Consider the following 21,198-nt stretch of genomic DNA (forward strand, 5'->3'; position numbering starts at 1 on the left):
TAGTTATTATTTTTGGCGAGCTTTTATCTTAGTAGTGGGGCAATACAATGTATGAAAAAACTATAATTACATTATAAAAGAAGTACCAAACTCTTGGTAGTTTGGATGAAGGAGACTTTAATTTAATTGGGTTGAGGGAAGGGAACCAAGGAAGGCTTCAGAGAGGAGTTCATCATTTAGATTGACCTCAAAAGGTAGGTATAAATTATACTGTACTGTAGCAATACAGCATTAGCTTTTTGATTATTTATTAAAAAAAAAAAGACCCTTACTGGCAGGTCAGCTGGGTAGCTCAATGGATTGAGAGCCATGGTCTTGAGATGGGGGGTCCTGGGTTCAATTCTGGCCTCAGACACTTCCTAGCTGTGTGATCCTGGGCAAGTTACTTAACCCCCATCATCCAGAGCTTACCACTCCTCTGCCTTAGAACCAATACACAGTATTGATTCTAAGATAGAAGGTAAGAGTTAAAAAAAAAAAAAGAAACCCCCAAATCCTTGCCCTTAGTTTTAGGATTGATAGTAGGTATCACTTCCAAGACAGAAGAGTGGTAAGGGCTAGGCAGTTAGGGTTAAATGACTTGCTCAAATACATACAGCTAGGAAAGCTGTCTAATTATTAATGTTTGTTTTGACCCAGACACTTGTAGAAGAAGCTCAAACAGATTTAATATATTCTGCTTAAAAAGGCAGAGAAGTATGTATATCAATGATGTTCTTAAAAAAATTTTTTTTTGAGTTCCAATTTCTCTACAGACTCTCCCATATCTACTGAAAAGACAAACAATATGGTATTTGTTATAAATGTGAAGTTATGCAGGGCTGATTTCTATATTAGGCATGTTATGAATAAAAATAAAAATAAACAACTGGCTGCTACAATCTGTAAATAAATTTTAGAAGAATTTCCATACAAAAGTAGTTAAAATTTAATTGAAAAATTTTGGCTTTTGAAAGAATGAAGCATCAGTTATTTGTAAAATGCAATTCTGTGGGACAGTTTTTCTTCCCTCGTGAGTCATGTCTATATGGGGCAACTATTAAATTGAGATTTTAGCTATCAGTGTCAGTCAGAGAGGAAGAAGGAACAGGAGTTTGCCTCAGTGGTTAGTGACACCAGGGTGAGAATAGGGAGGAAAAGGGACTTGTTTCGCACCATTCGATTATTTGGCCGAGCCTAGTTTTCAGACTTTCTTACAGTTAGTTGTCTCTTTGTCATTAGCTCTTATTTGGACAGGACTGATTTCCCCAATTTTCCATTTCACTGACTACCTTGGGAGTTTTGGATTGTTTTCCTTTTCGTACAACATTTGGCATTTTAAGAGCTTGATTTTGTTGTTGTTTATATTGGGAGTGTCATAATCCATGAAGATCATAGGATCACACAGGATTTAGGGATGGAAGGAAACTTTAGAGATAAATTAGTGACTTCTCATTTCACAGATGAGAAAATTGACACCCTGACAGTTGGTGAGGGGTGGAGGGGGAAGTGAGTGACTTGCTTATGATCTTATAGATAGTAAGTATCAGAATTGGGATGGAAACCTGTTCTTTTAACTCCATATTTTCCCATGCTTCTTTCTTTCCTTCATGCTGTTCCAATCCCTAACAAAAATACTAATAATTAAATAACAACAATAACAACTTCTGGTTCATAAAATAAGGAAAGAAGAGGACTGGCATGTCAGGGGTTGAAGGCCCTTTCTATGTGGATCCGTGATTCTCATGGCTGGAAGGTGGGACTCTCTTATTTGGAATTTCTTGAAGATTCCTCAGGCATTTCAAATTAATTCCTAAAAATCTAACTCACTTCTAAAAGTCTCTGCCTCTGCCTCTTTAGTTTGTCTTTGGAATCCTTTTTTATTCATTGCTTGCCCAGCCCTACTACCCCAGACCCAGTTAGCTAAAACACGGTGGAGAGGGAATGGAAGAAGCCCCTCCTAGTCTTTGTATATATATATATTTACATTTAGTAATTTTGTGTCAATTTTCCTTTTAATTAAAAAAACCAACCTCTTACCTTCTGTTTTAGGAGGAATATTAAGTATTTATTCTAAAGCAGAAGAGGGATGAGGGCTAGACATTGAGGATCAAGTGATTTGCCTAGGGTCATACAATCAGGAAGTGTCTGAAGCTCCATTTGAACCCAGGACTGGTTCTCTATCCACTAAGCCAATAACCTGCCACTTCTCCATATATTTTTACATACATTTGTGTCTCTCTTATTAAAAGGTAAGTTCAGGGGGCAGCTGGGTAGCTCAGTGGATTGAGAACCAGGCCTAGAGATGGGAGGTCCTAGGTTCAAATCTGGCCTCAGCCACTTCCTAGCTGTGTGACTCTAGGCAAATCACTTGACCCCCATTGCCTAGCCCTTACCACTCTTCTGCCTTGGAGCCAATACACAGTATTGACTCCAAGATGGAAGGTAAGGGTTTAAAAAAAAAAGAATGTAAGTTCACTGCAAGAAGGGTTTGTTTTATGCTCTTATATCCCCAGAGCTCAGCAAAACTTTTTTTTAATACTTGCTTATTGATTAACTCATTTATTTGAGCCTAATTGGTAGAGTGAGTAAAAGTAACCTATGAAATCATGAATTCACCAAATTATCAAAGTCCTGTTTTAAAGGTCTATGTACCTAGCTGTATTCCTACATTCCTTTCTCTACTCCTAGTTCTTCTTCAGATAGGTCACCTAGAAAAGGTCACCTTTGTACCTCCGTCAGCAAAACTTCTGGTGGATACGAAGAACTTCATAAATATTTGAATGAGAAATTGATTGGTGATTGACAATTACTTGTAATACTAAGATTCCAGGATTCAGAATCATGCAGTGGCTTCCTTTCTTTGCCCCAGATTTCAGCATCCCGCTGTTTGTCATTAGTTTGCTCATAGCCTTTTGACCCTTTTAGTGTTTCTGCACCAGTGCCCACTCTCAGCCCAATTGGAGTTTAATTTAGTGAGGAATTCTTAATGGGGTGCTCTGTCATGCCAGAAGCTTAGCTTTTAGGTAGATGGCGCTTACTAATCTTGTAATTATATACACTGATAAAAGCATGTCATTCTGGCAAAAACCCTTTCCTCTTAATATCATGCTATTTACTGTTCGTCTTTCTGTGATCAGCCTTGAGGGACTTTTGAAGCCAGTTCCTTTTCTATTTACTTGCTTCTTTTTAGTTACCATATGGTCATCGCCAGGGCTGCCACTATCTCTTCTTCCTCCCTATAACTCATGTTGCACCTCTCTTTCAAAGGAGCGGTAGCAAGGTGCAAGCAGACACCCAGAGAATGTCATCAAGACGGGGCATCAGAAAGCACTTTGCAACATGAAATCTTATCTGCGCTTCCTTTTGAAGGATAATGCCCAGGCTCTCTTCTGCCATCCCTGACTATAGTGTTAATGAGGGTGATGCCCATCAGTTACTGCATTCTTGGGCTCAGAAATGCCCAGCTGAAGTGGGGAGAACTTTCTCTGTTTCTATTCCTCCTTGATCCCATCTTTTCTTGGCAATTAATAACATAGAAAATTAGCTAAACCAGAAACGTCAATCTAGATCATACTATATGTGTGTGTGTGTGTGTGTGTGTGTGTGTATATATATATATATATATAGTCACATTATTATATAATAGATAATAAATATAACATTACATGTTACATCACATATGTTATCAATCATATATGTTATCACATGTTGTATATGTGATATATAATATATAATGAATGTAATTTATCACATAATGTTATATACAATATGATGCAACATGATGAATATATTATGACATAATTGTTATATAATCTATATTGTTATGAATAATATTTAATATATTGTATATAATATGTTATGTAAAGATTAAAATTTCGGGAAACTGAGGCAGGTAGAAATTAGTTTCTCTCTGCAAGGAGTATTATATTTTTATGGGGTTTATTAAAGATTAAGGATTAAAGAAAATACAGGATAAGAAAACATGTGCCTAGGCCAGAGAGGCCTAGACAAGATAATCTCACATCATGGAAGAGGCGCCTCTGCTCTAAACGGAAGTCCAAAAAGACCCCTCAGTAGGCGGAGAACTCCTCTAAATAATCATTTGTGTTCTCACCCAGGTGAGAATTCAGTGTGATTACAAAGCACTCTGGGGAAGTGGAGCAAAGGATTCTGGGGATTGGAGTCCTGAATTCGAGTCTATTTTTACAGTTATAACATATATAATACACTATATGCAATATGTTATATGCAATATATGCTGCATTTTATATATGTGAGATACAATATATAATGAATGTAATATATTATATATAATGCTATATAACATGGAACATGTGATCATATAACATATAATGAATTTACTATATTATTATATATAATATGGAATATGTGATATATATGATGAATATATTATGATATTTATGATATATAACATAGTTATATATAACATATTATATGTTATATGTGATCTTTTATATCTATATTTAAAGAAAGATAAAACGAACTTCTATATGGCATGTTTGATGATGCACTCTTATGTCCTTTTAAAGAATTATATGGTATTAACACAAGGGCAGAGTCATTATAACTATTCTTCATGTAGCCCAATTAAGAGGAAAAGCTCAGCTCTCTGGTATATTCTGCAGGTTCCTAGACAATGGCACCAACAGTTTTTTTCAGGCAGCTTTCAGATGCTACTTCTCTTAGATGAGCTAGGGAAGGTAGGGGAAATGTAGATATCCCATTCCTTTCAGATTGCAAATGAATAAAGATATGATGCACTCTTTAAATGGTTTGGAAGGGGCTTGTGTGTGTGTGTGTGTGTGTGTGTAAGTAAGTAATGCAGAGCAGCGAGGCATTGTGGCCTTTGTCCTTTGTTCCAAACTAGGACTTAAAGATCTTAATTAATTTCCATTTTACCTTTTTAGACTGCCAAGGCAGGTAGGGCCATAGACTGATTCCAGAGAGAACGGGTTGAAGCCTGGGTCATTTGAAGCACAGAGCTTGAAATTTTCTTTCTCCTTCCTTTCCCACCCCCATAGAACACCATTCAGTAGTGGGTCACAAGCCAAGTATGTGACCCAGAATCTGGGGATTCGAATGCCCCTGCTTTGTTCTAGGCTTAATGAGGCAGAAATGTTCCCTTGGGTCACACTCATAATCCCACTGAGCTCAACACCAGGCTAGTCTATGAGAAGTTCTGCCTCTGGGAAGAAAGGGAAGTTGATTTTTTCTGAGCTTTCCAATTGCTAGAAAGAGTGGGAACAGAGAGCTAGGTGGGGGAGACTTTATCTCATTGCAGTTAGATTAGTTAGAGTAGGAAGGGGTTTCATGAGACCAGTGAGGCCTTAGAGATTTCATTGTGCTGCATTTGAGAGTCTACATAAGAGAATCAGAAGTAAGATATTGAGGACTGAGGATTGACATGTGAAGGTGATGGTGGTAGGGGTGGAAACCCCCTAGGATTTGGGCATTGAAATGAGAATACTAGGTGGATGAGGTAGGGGAAAGACATCTGGCTTAGGAGTCATAAGACCTGAGTTCTGGTCTTGACTCTGCCATTGACCAACTGTGTGATCTTAGTACAATCCTGGTCTTCAGTGTCCTGATATGTAAAATGAAGAGATTGAATCAAAAGATCTCTTAGGCCTCCCCTGCAGCTATGAAAGGCTTTGACTCTTTGTGCAGATTTAAAATGTTTTCAGGGAGGGAAGGGACAGGTCTTGGGTTTTTGGATCCAGGGGGATATAACCAGTGTCCTTTAAATGATGCTCATTTATGAAGAAGCTGACCTTTCACCCCAGAAGAATGTGGCACTGGGAATGGTGCCAATGGTCCAATTTTCATCAGCCCAGTAGTTGGATCTTTAACTGTTTCTTGTCTGAGTCTCAAGTTAGGGACCTCCTCTTCCTCATTTCCTTACAGGTTTGCTCTCTTCCCCAGGGCGCTTCCCACCACTCCTTCCCTAAACATATTTTGCCTGTCCTTTTACCTTTCCTGCTTGTCTTTTCCCCAAATAACTGTGCTGTTGGAGTGATATTTGACAATTCTTATGTAAACTAGTCATTTCTGGAGGAATGGACAGCAAAGATGGACAGCCCAGAGATTAAGCTGGGGGTATACAGACTTTATTTACCTCCAGGGTTAAGCACAGTGTCCTAACACATAGTAGGCACTTAATAATTGCTTGTTAACTTACTGGAAGTAAGCTCCAACCCAGACTCAGGCTTTTTATATTGAAAACTAGGTTATCCTTACCCAGGATGGGTGCCCAAATTCACTTCTCCACATTCTAATCTAGAAACCAGAGTAACTATGTGCCTACCCTTGGTCAGAGAGTTGATGTGAAAATTACAAGGAACTTCAATAGACTATAGGGGAAGTAATGGATCAACCCAGAGCATCCCCTGTTAGCCATAGCAAGATCATGGATTTAACAAGGACAGACCTTGGTAGCTAGTCCAACCTTCTCATTTTACCAATGAGGAAACTGAGAACTAAAAAGATTAAGGGACTCACCCAAGATGTCACAACTAGTAAGTAAATAGCTGAGACAAGCTATGAATCCAAATCTGTTGACCCTGGTCTTTTCCCTTTCTACTACCCCTCAATGCCTTGTCCCAGTTTCAAATGTCTGGGTGGATGTTTGTATATTAAATAATACCTCTCCTCTGCTTCTGTCAAGGTGTCTGCATTTTTAATTCTTTGAAAAGAGAAGCCCATTGTAGACAAAGTCAAAGTAGAGGTAGACTTAATAGTATTTCCTTGGAAAAAGTGGGATGGGGTAGAAGTTTTTCCAACCTCATTTCTTACTGATCCCCAGTTTGTACCATCTTGATAATTTCATCAGTCCCCTCTCCTGAAACACACACTCTGCCCTACCTCTCTGTCTTTGCTAATGCTCTTCCCCAGTCCTAGAATGCCATCCCATCTTCCCTCTATTTTTAAAAAATAATCTTTGTTTTTAACAGGGTTTCCTTTTAAATTTGGAGTTCCAAGTTCTTTCCATTCACCCTACCCTTTCCCCAACTATTGAGAAGGGAAACATCTCTAATTTTTTATAGAAAAAACTTCATTATGAATTAAAAAATGAACATTTCATTATGCAAAGAACAATAAAAGGATTTTAAATGAAGCTATGAACTTCTGTTATATACTTGTCTTTTAAAGTGTGTATTAAATTAAAAAAACACCTTTTACCTTCTGTCTTAGAATTGATACTACATATGTAGCTGTCTTTTAAAGTATATATTAAATAAAAAACACCTTCTATATTAAAATTGATATTAATTATCAGTTCCAATGCATGAAAGTAGTAAAGACCAGGCAACTGGGGTTAAACGACTTGTCCAGAGTCATACAACTAAGGAATGTCTGAGGTCACATTTGAACCCAAGACCTCCTATTCCTAAGGTCTGGTTCTCTATCCCCGGAACCACCTAGTTGCCCCAAGTATATATTAAATTTAATTTGACAATACCACAAGTCTCCTGCTTGTCTCTGTCCCTTTCTGAATTTCTTTCTCTCTAAGTATTTTCTAAGTCTTTCTTTGTCACTTTTTTTCTTCTTGTATCTCTATCACCAGCCACTAACTCCCTCCTTGCTCCTTTAGCAATCCTTTGTTACAAATAAGTATAGCTAAAACCAATTCTCGCATTGGTCAAACCTGAAAATAAGGTTCTCATTCTGCACAGCAAGTTCATCAGCTCTCTGCCAAGAAGTGGGAGGCAGGCTGCATCATTTATCTTCTCAAGTCATGATTGGTCATTGCACTGATCTGAATCCTTATATTTTTCAAAGTTGTTTTCCTTTATACTCCTGGAGTCACTGTATAAATTGTTCTCCTGGTACTGCTCAGGTCATGCTGCATTAGGTCATATAAATCTTCCATGATTTATCTGAATCAATCCCTTTCATCCATTTTTAAAAAATCCTTACTTTCTGTCTTAGAATCAATATTAAGTGTTGTTTTGAAGACAGAAGAGCGGTAAGGGCTAGACAATTGGGGGTTAAGTGACTTGCCCATAGCCACACAGCTAGGAAGTATCTGTGGTTTCATTTGAACCCAAGACCTCCCATCACCAGACCTGACTCTCCATCCCCTGAGCTACCTAGCTGCCCTCTTCCATCCTTTCTTATATGATAACACAATGTTATAATCACTTACGGAAAGTTGGACAACCAAACCCCTGTTGGTGAACACTTTCTTTGTTTCCAGTTCTGTGCTACAACAGAAAGGGCTACAGTGTATTTTTTTTTTGGAACGCATAGATTCTTTCCCTCTTCTTTGACCCCGTTGTGGTATGTGCCTAGATGTTTGATTGCTGGGTTTCCTTCTACTAATGGGCAAAAGAAAAATAATTTATTAATTGCCTACTGTATGTCATATACCATGCTAGAAAAAAGAATGTAAGTGTCTATTATGTGTCATGTACTGTGTTAGATAGATATTGAGGATGCATGTACAAAAGTGAGATTGCCCTTGCCCTCAAGGAGCTTTCATTTGAATAAGAAAAGACAATACATATAAGAGAGCAGTGGCCAAGATGGGGATTTTGGTCCAGGGAGTCACAGCAGCCATGGTATTATTAATTTCATTAATTTGATTATCATGGCCAGAGCAAAGGCTGATGGGGGATGGGCGGGATGGGAAACATAGTTAATGACAATGTAGTTGACGTGGTTTTCCTGGGGAAAGTCTGGATTCCTTTCCTTCCTCCTTATCCAAATCGAACTCCATATTCATAATTTAGTCTTACTTGACCTTCAAAATGTTAGAAAAGTCCACCTCCTTTAGATGGTACAGTTCTGGCCTAGGAGTCAAGGAGATCCAAGTTCCTATTCTTCCTTAGCTACTTAACTAGCTAAGAGAATCTGGACAAGTCATTTACCTCCTCCCAACCTCACTTTCTTTATCTGTAAAATTAGGAGGCTGGACACTATGGCTTATGATCCACAAAGCCTTCCCTAACCTTTCCCAAATGCCTCATTGCCAATTCCCCTTATATATTTAGACTTAGAATCTATACTGAATTAGTTAAGAATTTATGCATTATTGCTGGTGTCCTCTGATTTGTTTTGTATATATTGGGCTTGTTTCTCTTGCTCGAGAATAGATTTCTTAAAGACAGACTATATTTTCTATTTAATGTGAATCCTTTACAAGGTCTGACCTCATGCCGGACAGTAGATGCTTAGAAAATACCTGTTGATGAATAGCTAACATTCTTCACTGTAGTTAGAGCTTGCTGCTAAATGTCCTGGCAACAAAAGAGAAAATAAATAACGTTTGCCAAGGAAAGAGATGGTACTAAGTGTAACGAGCCTATGGGTAGAAATTATAGCACTGGATATTTCATGCCCTGCTAAATCTTCCTGTTCCCTTTTAATATTATGATTTAGGACTAGAAAAAACCCTCTGTAATCTGGTTTATTTTTGCCTCCAGAAGTTAATCGCTAGAAAATAAGATGGTAGTAAGAAAAAGAAAGCTCCTTAAGTGCTATTTAGCTGGAACAGAGGCTAGAGGATGAAGTTGTCAAGAATCTAACTTCCAAATGCACACCCTTTAGTCAGTGACATTATATGGCTAATAATAATAATAGCTAACATTTCTGTAGCATTTAATGGCACTGTCCTCAGTGCTTTACAAATATGATCTCATTCGATATCAACAACATCCCTGAGGGGTAGGTGCTATTATCATATTTTACAGATGAGGAAACCTAAGCAAATAGGCATTACTTGATATATCTAGGGTCACACAGCTAGTAAAATGTCTGAGGATAGATTTGAATTCAGGTCTTACTGACTTCAAGTCCTGGCTTTCTATCTACCACTTTGCCACGTAGATAGCCCAATGAATTAGCTAACTCTCAGTTTTCTGGAAAGAGAATTGAAGATGTTGGAATTCAGTTGAATATCTGGCCCCATATGCACCTCTAATCACTTCTTTCTTCAAGAACCCAAAGTTCAGAAATGATGTGCCCTGGTTAATTTCCTCCTTTTCTAGTTTCTAGAGAGACACCCACTCTTAAATAGAACCCATAGACCTCCCAGAGAAAAGCTCTGTTTTGTCTGGGCAGGGCTGAAGGGCAGTGAATGCATGGCCATTGGACAATGCCTTACTGAGTAATCCATAAACCATGTGGGTTATATAGATGCTAATTCCTGAATAATTGTGGCTCTCTGCAGCATAATGACCTTCTCCCAGAGGTCAGCTGGTATGCTCAGGCATTTTAAGTGCAGCTCTGACCCTTTTTCACTGTGGCTAGTAGGGAGGGGGCCTATATGGAGATCAGTTGAAGTAAGTAAGGATGCCTGACTTAGAGAGAAGTCTGGGGGAAACCTGGTATCTGTCTTCTGGTGTTGGAGAGTCTGACTTGTGAAAGAGAGATTAGACTTGTTCTGTTTGGCTTTAGTGGGAGCTGGGGCAGAATCTGCCACGAAGTAAATATGGACTCCACAGAAGGAAACATTTCCTAACAAATAAAATGATCCTAAAGTGGAGTAGACATCCCTCATTGGAGGTCATTATGAAGAATCCCGTTGGTTATTTGTTGGGCACACTGTAGAATGAATTCTTCTTATTCAATTCAGTAAATACGTATTAAATGTGCAAGGCATTGTGCTAAATGTTGGGAATACAAATAAGAAAAATAAAATTTCTGCCTTCAAGGAGCTAATAATCTAATAGGGGACAATAACAGCCAAGGAAGCTAAGAAGGGACAGGGACCTGAACCACCAACAAGGGTGCCTGGCTCTAGGATATAATGCTCTTTGGAGTCAAAACCAAGTAGAGCTACAGAGAGTTACGTGGAAAGATCTCAGGGGGTCAGAGTCCTTTATAAAGGAAGACTTTGGGGGGAGTTCTACTCTACCCTTGTGCCCCCCTCCAATCAGAGGAAAGAAGGACCTATGGGTATTGAGAATCAAAAACTAAGCCACTTAGCATGGTGAGGAGATTTCAGCTTATCCTGTTCCTTGTTCCTTGGAGTTGAAACCAAGCAGAGATGCTGATGGATGGGACTTATTTCTCTGATATGACAGAGGAAGGGGTGGCCCTTTCTCTTTGAAAATGTGTCAGGAGTCAGCCTATAATGGAAATTTGTTAATGAGGGCCAAATGAGTCTTTAGCTTGTGAGGAAGTAGTAGCAGAAATTTCTGCCTCTCCTGGAGGAAAGACTGCCACTCACAGAGTGATGTTGCCAATCTATCCAAAGTCCTTCCACAAGCAATAATGGATTTGAGGGCAGCTGGGTAGCTCAGTGAATTGAGAGCCAGGCCAAGAGATGGGAGGTCCTAAGTTCAAATCTGGCTTCAGACACTTCTAGCTGTGTGACCCTGGGCAAGTCACTTAAACCCCATTGCCTTACTACTCTTCTACCTTAGAACCAATATGGAAGGGAAGTTTAAAAAAAGAAAGAAAGAAAGAATGGATTCAAGGGGTTGTCTTGCCATCTGACATAGAAGAAGTATTCAAGCTGTGTTAACCTTAAAACAGTATGGGATTTACAAAATTGTTTTTTTCAAAACTATTTTTATTCTGAGCTTACTACCAAATAAAATAGGTATTTCCATGCATGTAGAAGGATAGCATAGTATTATACTTGAGACTGGAACTTAGGTATTTTATTATTTGTGATTTTTCTGGGCTCGTGTCCTCATAAGGTGACAGAGGTGGATCAGATGGGGTCATTTTCAAGTCTATATTGGAGGAGCTTATGATCCTTCCATTAGATTGTGACCTCTTTGAGGTCACAGACAGCCTTCTGCATATTTTTTTGTGTCCTCAATGCTTAGTTCAGTACCTGGCGCATAGTAGGCACATAATATATGTTTATTGATTGGTTGATTAATGGTAGGAGGACAATAAAGTTGACCCTGGACATTTTTATCTATAGGTACAGTAACAAAAATAATTTTGCTTTTTATAAGTGATGTAGCAATGAGGCTTTTATTTACTTGAATACTGTTTTGAGCATAGTGCCCACAGAAATGAGGATAAATGACCTCTTGATAATTATTTGATGATCAGTATTTGCTGGTCATCTGCAGAATACAAATTCGTTGCTAGACAGGATATGTAGGAACTCCAGTTGCCTTGTCCGACAGCTGTGCCCCTAGAGGATTGGTGCCCTCTCTCTGAATCTCCAGCTTTATGTTTTTGCTTTTGGAATCAGTCATGTTTGTTAGCCCTGATGTGATGAGGTGCCAAGATTGACAGCCATTAATACCCTGAATTTCTAGCTGGTAATCTCCATGAATAAATGAGTGAATGAATGCTGAATAGGGCCATAATGGATGAATGAAAAGAGAAGCATCGATAATACAAAAGTGATGATAAAACTTGCCCTGAAGGAGCTGAGTTTCTTGTAGGGGAAGACTACATAAAAGGGAGAGGTAGCTCCAGAGGGGATTTTTGGATGGCAAAGTTCCTGGGGAATAGATTAACATCCTTTCTGGCTGTAGTGGCTATATGAACATGGTTCTAGGACTAAGAATGGAGGATGGAAGCTTGGAGAGGGGTTAGGGCATGGTCACTTTTGCCAAGAAAATGAAACTTGGTGGAACTTTCTACAAGATAATAAGATCCCAGTATAGGAATTCTGGAGAGAAAAAGATTAAATCTTCCAGGGCATAGTAATGGCAATGGCTATATCTTTCAAGCTCTGACCAGACTAAATTAGTACTTTCCTTCAAAATTGTGAGTAGAGGGGTAGCTAGGGAACACCGTAGATAGAGGCTTGGAGTTGGGAGGACCTGGGTTTAAGTTTGGCCTAGTTGTGTGAATTTGAGCAAATTACTTAACCTCAATTGCCTATACTTGCTGTTTCTCTGTCTTAGAATTTATAGAGATAAGAGATTTAAAGAAACACACCCAAACAAAACAGATGCCAGCAGGGCCAGATGATCAGAGCTTTGCCCTAGTGTGCTGAAATTTAAGGGCAGAGGGACCCATCTGTCCTCCCTAGCAGCAGCATCTTTTAGTAGGATAGAAACCTCATGGTGTTTTCGGTACCCTCCCTCCCTCCCCATAGTAAGTAATAGCTCCCCCACCTCTTGCAAATTTCTTAGTAGTGATTCTGTTCTCTTCTATAGTAGTTGGCAGAATTATTATTTGGAAAAGGAAGACAAATACGGTCTTGATAAGGGTTGTTGTTAGTGTGGGTGTCTTTGTATGTGTGTGTACAAGTGATATGAAGAGCTGCCAGGGTTTTGGCTATGTGTCCTCTGTCTTCTTCTTAGCACCTAAACTACTTTATGTGGCTCTCCTTTGGGACCGACCTTGCCAATGCCAAAAAGTAATCTAATTATCTCCTTGCCTTTGGTATGCTCCCTCTAAATCTTGTTGAGGCCATTTTATGTAAAGCAGGCATAGCCCTTCTTGGGAAAGAAAGAGATGGGCTTTGATGGGGGAAATTAGGTGAAATTCCTAGTTTATGGAGTAACCATCTCTAGCATGTTCGGAAACATACCTTTATATTTTTCACTTACTGACCAGGATCTCCCATTCAGCCTTCCAGGGTGGTTGTTGTTTTTTTCCCTGCGGTGTTCCACCTGCTGCTTGAGATTGTTTATTCATGGCATTGTATTTTAGAAGCCTGATGCCACTGCTGAACATGAACTCCTAACGACCAGATGGCCATGAAGAATGGCCACCAGGCGTGTGTCTGTTCAAGGAAAGGAGTGGGTGAAACTGCCCCAGCGACTAGAGGGATATAGCTGGATAACCATAAATCTAATGAAACTTGGCCAGGGGCCTCGCTTCATTCCTGGAAACAGGTCAACCATGTTATGGATCATTGAAATATTGATAGACTTTGTACCACCATTGGTATTCAAAAGGGAGAAAGAGCATCAGGAGATAGGTCCTAAAGATTCCTTCCTTCCCGTTGCTTTGCATCACAATTTCTATCTAGGAAGGCATTCAGGATGTGAGGGGACTCCAAGATGTGCTCTAAAGTAATTGGTTGAAGGAACTGGGAATATGCAAGATTAGAGATGAGAGGACTATCTGGTAATAGTCTTTAGATGTTGGAATGGTCGTCCTGTATCGCTTGGTCCCAGACAATAGGACTAGAGAGTAATGAAGTTCTAGTGTGGAGTCAGGGACATTTGCCTTTCTCAGTTCAAATCTGGCCTTAGCTGTGTGACTCTGAGCAAGTCATTTAATGGTCTTTGCCTCAGTTTCCTCATCTGTAAAATGAGACAGAGAAGGAAATGAGAAAACACTCCAGTATTTCTGCCACGAAAACCCTAAATGAGGTCACAAAAAGTTGGACATAAATGAAACCACTGAACAACAACACATTTTGACTACAGATAAGAGATGATTTCCTAATAAACAGAGTTGTTAAAAAACAAACAAACAAACTCTACAGGGTTGCCTCTCAAGGTAGTGAGTTCCCTCTTTCTGGAGATTGTTCATGAGAGGCTAGGTGACCATTATCAGTATTTGTAGCAAGAATTCCTATTTAAGCATGAGTTGGACTGGATGACTTCTAAGATGCCTTCTGATTCGGCAATGCTGGAATAATCTGTCAGCTGAGAAATTGAAGACTTGTTTCCTAGTGATTTGATTTTAGACAAATTTGCTTATTTCTGGAGGACTTGGTGACAGCCATGACATGCTTAGCTTCCTAGGGTGCTTTTGTCACCCTGGGCATGGCAGTCAACCTTCCAAATCTGGGTTGAAAGTTAAAAAATGATAGCAGCTTGTATGACTAGCCAATTTGTCTTTCTTTTGTCATTGTATCCCCTGTACCTAGCATTACCCATTAGTTATTTAATATGTTCTTATTGCACTGAATCCAGTCAGTGCCCTAGTCCAAATGATTGATCTATAGTCAGAGAATGATAGATTGTGAGAACGGAACGGTCTCCTCGAGGCCCAGGGTTCTTAACTGAGGGTCTTTAGAAATGGTGTGTGTGCTTTTGAAATATGTTGATAACTGTATTTTAGTATAATTGCTTCCAACCCATCCCTTCATTTTACAAATGAGGAAACTAGACCCTAGAGAGGCTAAGTGACTTCTCTGAGGTCATACAGAGTTAATAGCAGGGCTAAGCTTTAAAAGCAGGTGGTGTTTTGATTCCAAGTCCAGTACTTGTCAAGATATTACACTTTATTATATAGTGTTTATACTGTGAGATATTTTCCGAGTGGCTGTGGGCCAGCTCCAAGTCATTATTTTAGAAAGAACACCCTACTATTGGAGCAACTATAAAGCAATCCTTTCCTGAGACAGGGCTTCCTCCTTTTGTGATGCAAGGGGTTGCATGAAATGTTTATATTTATCCTGGGGGATTGCTCTATCTGTGCCATCTCCCCAGGTTCTTTCATATAAATTATGTCTCAAAATACAAGACAATCTCCTCAATCTATACTATCTTATTAATAGGCTACATCAATCCTAAATGGTTCTTAACAAGTCATCTAGTCTATTTTTCCTACCTGTATACAGCGTAGTGTTCCAACTTCCTGATAGCTAAGAATCTAAAAAAATTCCAAATGGTTCTATTACTGTTATTTTTTAAAAAAATATATCTATATTGACATCTTTTGTTTTTGAATCACCTAAAATTTCCCTCTATTCTTCTCTTTTCTCCTTTCCAGAGAGTCATCCCAAAGAATAAATAATTTGTTAAGAAGGAAAAAAAGGGAAGAGAAAACTCCCCAGCAAATCCAATCACTACATGGGAGAAAAAACCTGATAATATATTCAATATTACATGCCTGTTGACCTTTACCTTCCCCCACCTCTGTGAAGGAGTCTGGGGATGTCTTATTGCAGATTTAAGAAGGTTGCTTAAACCATTAAAAATGCTGGATGTGAAGTGAAACCTCCGGGAGTTCATTCCTTTAGATAACCACATGTAGTATTCAATAAAGCGTATAGGATAGGCTTTGATCATTCCTTGAAAAGCTGCTACTTTTAAACAACTTTCAGGATCTCTATTTCCCAGTCCGTAAAATGAATCAGTTGGCTTAGATGATCTTTGAGAGGGGAGGAATGATGAAGAGTTAGGGTTAGAATGCTAAGTCTGAATCCTAACTTCTAGAGATCTTGGTTAGTCTATGGATTTCATTTTCTTTAGCAGTGAACTCAGGGGTTGAATTGCACCATAGAGTCATAGATCTAGACTTGGAAGAGACCTTAGAAGTCAACTGGTCTCCTTCTCTTCCCTTTCCATTTTACAAAGGAGAAAACTGAGGCCCAGAAGGATTAGGAGATCTATTTAACATCAGGGGTGGGATTTTGAACTCAGGTCCTCTGACTCAGAGGGATTGTTCTTTCCATTATAGCAGGAGTCAGGCCATCTAATCCAGACTTTACGTGCCTAAAAATCTCTTCCACAATATTCTTGATTAGTAGCCATGTAGGCTTTGCTTGGAAGCTTCTCATAAGATGGGTTATCATTAGGAAGCCCATTCTGCTCTAGGGAAGCTCTAAATTTTTAGTTTTTTTTAAACATAGATTTCTATCTGAATCTCCCACCTATCATTCTTTGTCTTGCCTTCTTGGGCCAAGTAAATCTCTCAATGATTTCTTCCAGGTCTGTTATGATGATTTCTAAACTTGTAGTTTTCTGTGGCAATTTCCAATTATTTCTCTTTTTTTTCAACCCTTACTTTCTGTCTTAGAATCAATACTGTATATTAATTGCAAGGCAGAAGAATGGTAAAGACTAGGAAATGGGAGTTAAGTCACTTGACCAGGGTCACACATCTAGGAAATATCTGAATCCAGATTTGAATCCAGGACCTTGTCACTTTATCAATCCACTGAGCCATGCAGCTGCTCTTCCTCTGTACCCCCACCCCCCCACTTCTTCTTTTTTTTTTTTTTTTAATATTATTTTATTTGGTCGTTTTCATACATTATTCACTGGAAACAAAGATTGTTTTCTTTTCCTCCCCTCCCCCCCCGCCTTTCCCTCTCCCATAGCCGACGCATGATTCCACTGGTTGTCACATGTGTTCTTGACTCGAACCCATTTCCCTGTTGTTGGAGTTTGCATTATAGTGTTCATTTAGAGTCTCTCCTCAGTCTTATCTCCTCCAACCCTGTAGTCAAGCAGTTGCTTTTCATCAGTGTTTTTACTCCCACAGTTTATCCTCTGCTTGTGGGTAGTATTTTTTTTTTTAGATCCCTGCAGATTGTTCAGGGATTGCATTGATACTAATGGAGAAGTCCATCACCTTCGATTGTACCACAATGTATCAGTCTCTGTGTACAGTGTTTTCCTGGTTCTGCTCCTCTCGCTCTGCATTACTTCCTGGAGGTTGTTCCAGTCTCCATGGAACTTCTCCACTTTATTATTCCTTTTAGCACAATAGTATTCCATCACCAACATATACCACAATTTGTTCAGCCATTCCCCAATTGAAGGGCATCCCCTCATTTTCCAATTTTTGGCCACCACAAAGAGCGCAGCTATGAATATTTTTGTACAAGTCTTTTTGTCCATTATCTCTTTGGGGTACAAGCCCAGCAGTGCTATGGCTGGATCAAAGGGCAGACAGTCTTTTATCGCCCTTTGGACATAGTTCCAAATTGCCCTCCAGAATGGTTGGATCAATTCACAACTCCACCAGCAATGAATCAATGTCCCCACTTTGCCACATCCCCTCCAGCATTCATTACTTTGCATAGCTGTCATGTTAGCCAATCTGCTAGGTGTGAGATGATACCTCAGAGTTGTTTTGATTTGCATCTCTCTGATTATAAGAGATGTAGAGCACTTTTTCATGTGCTTATTAATAGTTTTGATTTCTTTGGCTGAGAATTGCCTGTTCATGTCCCTTGCCCATTTGTCAATTGGAGAATGGCTTGATTTTTTGTACAATTGATTTAGTTCTTTATAAATTTTAGTAATTAGACCCTTGTCAGAGGTTTTTATGAAGATTGTTTCCCAATTTGTTGCTACCCTTCTGATTTTGGTTACATTGGTTTTGTTTGTACAAAAACTTTTTAATTTGATGTAATCCAGATTATTTATTTTGCATTTTGTAACTCTTTCTAATTCTTGCTTGGTTTTGAAGTATTTCCCTTCCCAAAGGTCTGACATGTATACTATTCTGTGTTCGCCTAATTTTCTTATAGTTTCCTTCTTTATGTTCAAGTCATTCATCCATTTTGAATTTATCTTGGTGTAGGGTGTGAGGTGTTGATCTAAGCCTAATCTTTCCCACACTGTCCTCCAATTTTCCCAACAGTTTTTATGAAATAGTGGATTTTTGTCCCAAAAGCTGGGATCTTTGGGTTTGTCATATACTGTCTTGCTGAGGTTGCTTGCCCCCAGTCTATTCCACTGATCCTCCTTTCTGTCTCTTAGCCAGTACCAAATTGTTTTGATGACCGCTGCTTTATAATATAGTCTGAGATCTGGGACTGCAAGACCCCCTTCCTTTGTGTTTTTTTTCATTAATTCCCTGGATATCCTTGATCTTTTGTTCTTCCAAATGAACTTTGTTATGTTTTTTTCTAAATCAGTAAAAAAATTTTTTGGAAGTTCCATGGGTATGGCACTAAATAGATAGATGAGTTTGGGTAGGATGGTCATTTTTATTATATTGGCTCGTCCTACCCATGAGCAGTTAATGTTCTTCCAATTGTTCAAGTCTAGTTTTAGTTGTGTGGAAAGTGTTTTGTAGTTGTGTTCATATAGATCCTGTGTTTGTCTCAGGAGATAGATTCCTAAGTATTTTATTTTGTCTTGGGTAATTTTGAATGGGATTTCTCTTTCTAGTTCTTGCTGCTGAGCTGTGTTGGAATTATATAGAAATGCTGATGACTTATGTGGGTTTATTTTGTATCCTGCAACTTTGCTAAAGTTGTTGATTATTTCAATTAGCTTTTTGGTTGAGTCTCTAGGATTCTTTAAGTAGACCATCATGTCATCTGCAAAGAGTGATAATTTGGTCTCCTCCTTGCCTATTTTCATGCCTTCAATTTCTTTTTCTTCTCTAATTGCTACTGCTAGTGTTTCTAATACAATGTCAAATAATCCCCACTTCTTCTTTTAATGTGTATGCATTTCTTCTTTGCAGTATATTGGAAGCCTGGATGTGCCAAGACCAAACAGTAGGGTGGAGATTGTGGCTGCCATGCGAAGGATACGGGTGAGTAACATGGAGAACAGTGGTCATATTGGAGATGTGTAATGAGGACATTTTCTGCTGGTATTTGCAGGTTTAACACTCTTGGTTTCTGACTTGCTCATGTGTAGATGCATCATTATGTTCCAGGGGAAATAACCTCAGTGACAAATGAATCACTTTCTCTGCTAGGTATTTGTACTTGGTTAAAATGGAATTAGTTTCCTTGGGACCATGCATGGTGTCTTGATCACTTCATGATTCAGTGGCCCAAAGGAAAAAAAAAACTGGGTTCTGTTAGGCTACGATTTGTCCCCATAGCTGACACTTTCTTCATCTGCACTTTGTAGTAGTAGTAGTAGTAGTAGTAGTAGAGGGATTCACAGTAGACTAGCTCCTTTTCCAGAAACGGGTTCATTCAAATAGCCCTTTTCCTGAGAGGGACCAGGACTGATCATAGGATCCAGGCAGGCTTATACTCAATCTTTCAGAATATTTTGTAACTGGAATGGAAAACAAATGTAGGAAATGATAAGAATATTGTTTTTGCAGACCATACCTTTAAGCCATCTTATTGATATTAATTTAACTTATAGGCAGTTACTTCAGATGAGTGTTAAACAGCAGAATAAAAAGACAGGATCCTTGAATTTCAATCCACTTATTTCATGCTATCTGATAAAAGTTCCTTACTTCACAACTCCCCTGCCTCTGACCCGGGCCATTTTCATCCAGTTGTTGTTGTCAGTATTTCATTGCTGCTACTGCTGCCACCACCCATGTCTGGAACAGACAAATGTGGTACGCCACAAGTGCACTTAGGCTTTTGTCTTACCAAGGATTCATTTTTTTTTTTGGTTCCCCAAGATGTGTCATATCTAAATAGTGTGTGCATAGGGGCGACTGTACACAAAAAATCTCCAGTGAAAAATGCTGTCTTCTTGTCATTTTTTTCAGAGCTCTTCTTTGTTTTTGTTTTTCATTGTTTTGAGCATTTCCTAATTTTCATTCAATTTCTGATGGTTTTGCTTCTTTGAGGATGTTTCTATTGTTATTTTTGAGGGAACTTTTGAAGGGGCAGGCATTCATGCCGCCATTTTCTTGAGAGTCTGAGATCTTTTTTTTCTGAATTTGTTTTTCCTGAGTTTCAGGGAATTTAGAGGGATGTATTTAGAGTTCCACAAGGAATGAACCCAGTGATATTGCTATTCCTTTTCACTCTTCCAACGATTCAGTATTTTTAGTTGTCAATATGTTATAGAAGGTCCTTCCCAACTCTTAGTAGTCTATGGTGCTATTTCCTGATCCTCTGCATTTGACATGGTGCTGTTTTTCCTACTTCCTATTGTTGCTCATCAGATGTCAGTGAGCTGTTCACCCTTTCCTTCTAGTGGGCACTGGGAGCTCCTTTCATTTGAAAACCCAGGTACTTGGTAGTCTTTGAACAAGCGATAATTTATCATTGACTGCATTTTAATGTCCTCAGCAAGATGGCAGTATTCCAAGATTTGTTATATAAGAGAGTACGGCCAAGGGCATCTGGGCAGTAGTTCTTTCACTCACAGTGGCCTCACATTGGACATCAGTGAATCTTTATTACCTCAACATCTGAAAGAGAATGGAAATGGGTAGCAATAGTTTAAAAAAATTATAAAATTCTCATGTAACAATCACTCTCACAATGCAATGATACATCTTTATGCAGATCAGGTCATGTATTTTAATCATCATTCATTTTTCCCTCTTTTCCTTGGGCTTCTTGGAAGCCTGGGCAGAAGCTAGAAGATAAGGAAAAGAGATGCTAAGGGAAGCAGATGAGCATCTATTAAGCTCTTACTATGTGCCAAGTGTTTTTTAGAAATATAATCTCATTTGAGCTTCAAAACCACCTTGTGAGATAGATGCTATTATTATCCTCATTTTACAGTTGAGGAAACTGAGGCAAGAAGAGGTGAAGGGACTTGACCAGGATCACATAGCTAGTTAGTATCTGAGGTTGGATTTGAATTCAGGTCTTCTAAACTCCAGGCTTAGTGCTTTATAACTATGACACCTAGGTGCCTCTCTCTATCACTGCCTTGGTGCCTTATGTTGGTAAAATGTCATTAGTGC

The 21,198-nt window shown here is 38.9% G+C and overlaps 1 protein-coding gene across 2 annotated transcripts in view; it reads left to right on the top strand.

Annotated features, from left to right (window-relative positions):
• Positions 1–21,198, top strand: part of C2H1orf226 (chromosome 2 C1orf226 homolog) — a 420,186-nt gene that overhangs the window by 96,087 nt on the left and 302,901 nt on the right. For both annotated transcript variants that reach the window (XM_007480659.3, XM_007480658.3), the window contains exon 2: positions 19,039–19,110. In XM_007480659.3, the coding sequence (XP_007480721.2) occupies positions 19,039–19,110 (72 nt within the window). The remainder of the gene's footprint in view (positions 1–19,038; positions 19,111–21,198) is intronic.

The sequence above is a fragment of the Monodelphis domestica genome, chromosome 2, assembly GCF_027887165.1.
Source record: "Monodelphis domestica isolate mMonDom1 chromosome 2, mMonDom1.pri, whole genome shotgun sequence".
Taxonomy (NCBI): Eukaryota; Metazoa; Chordata; class Mammalia; order Didelphimorphia; family Didelphidae; genus Monodelphis; species Monodelphis domestica.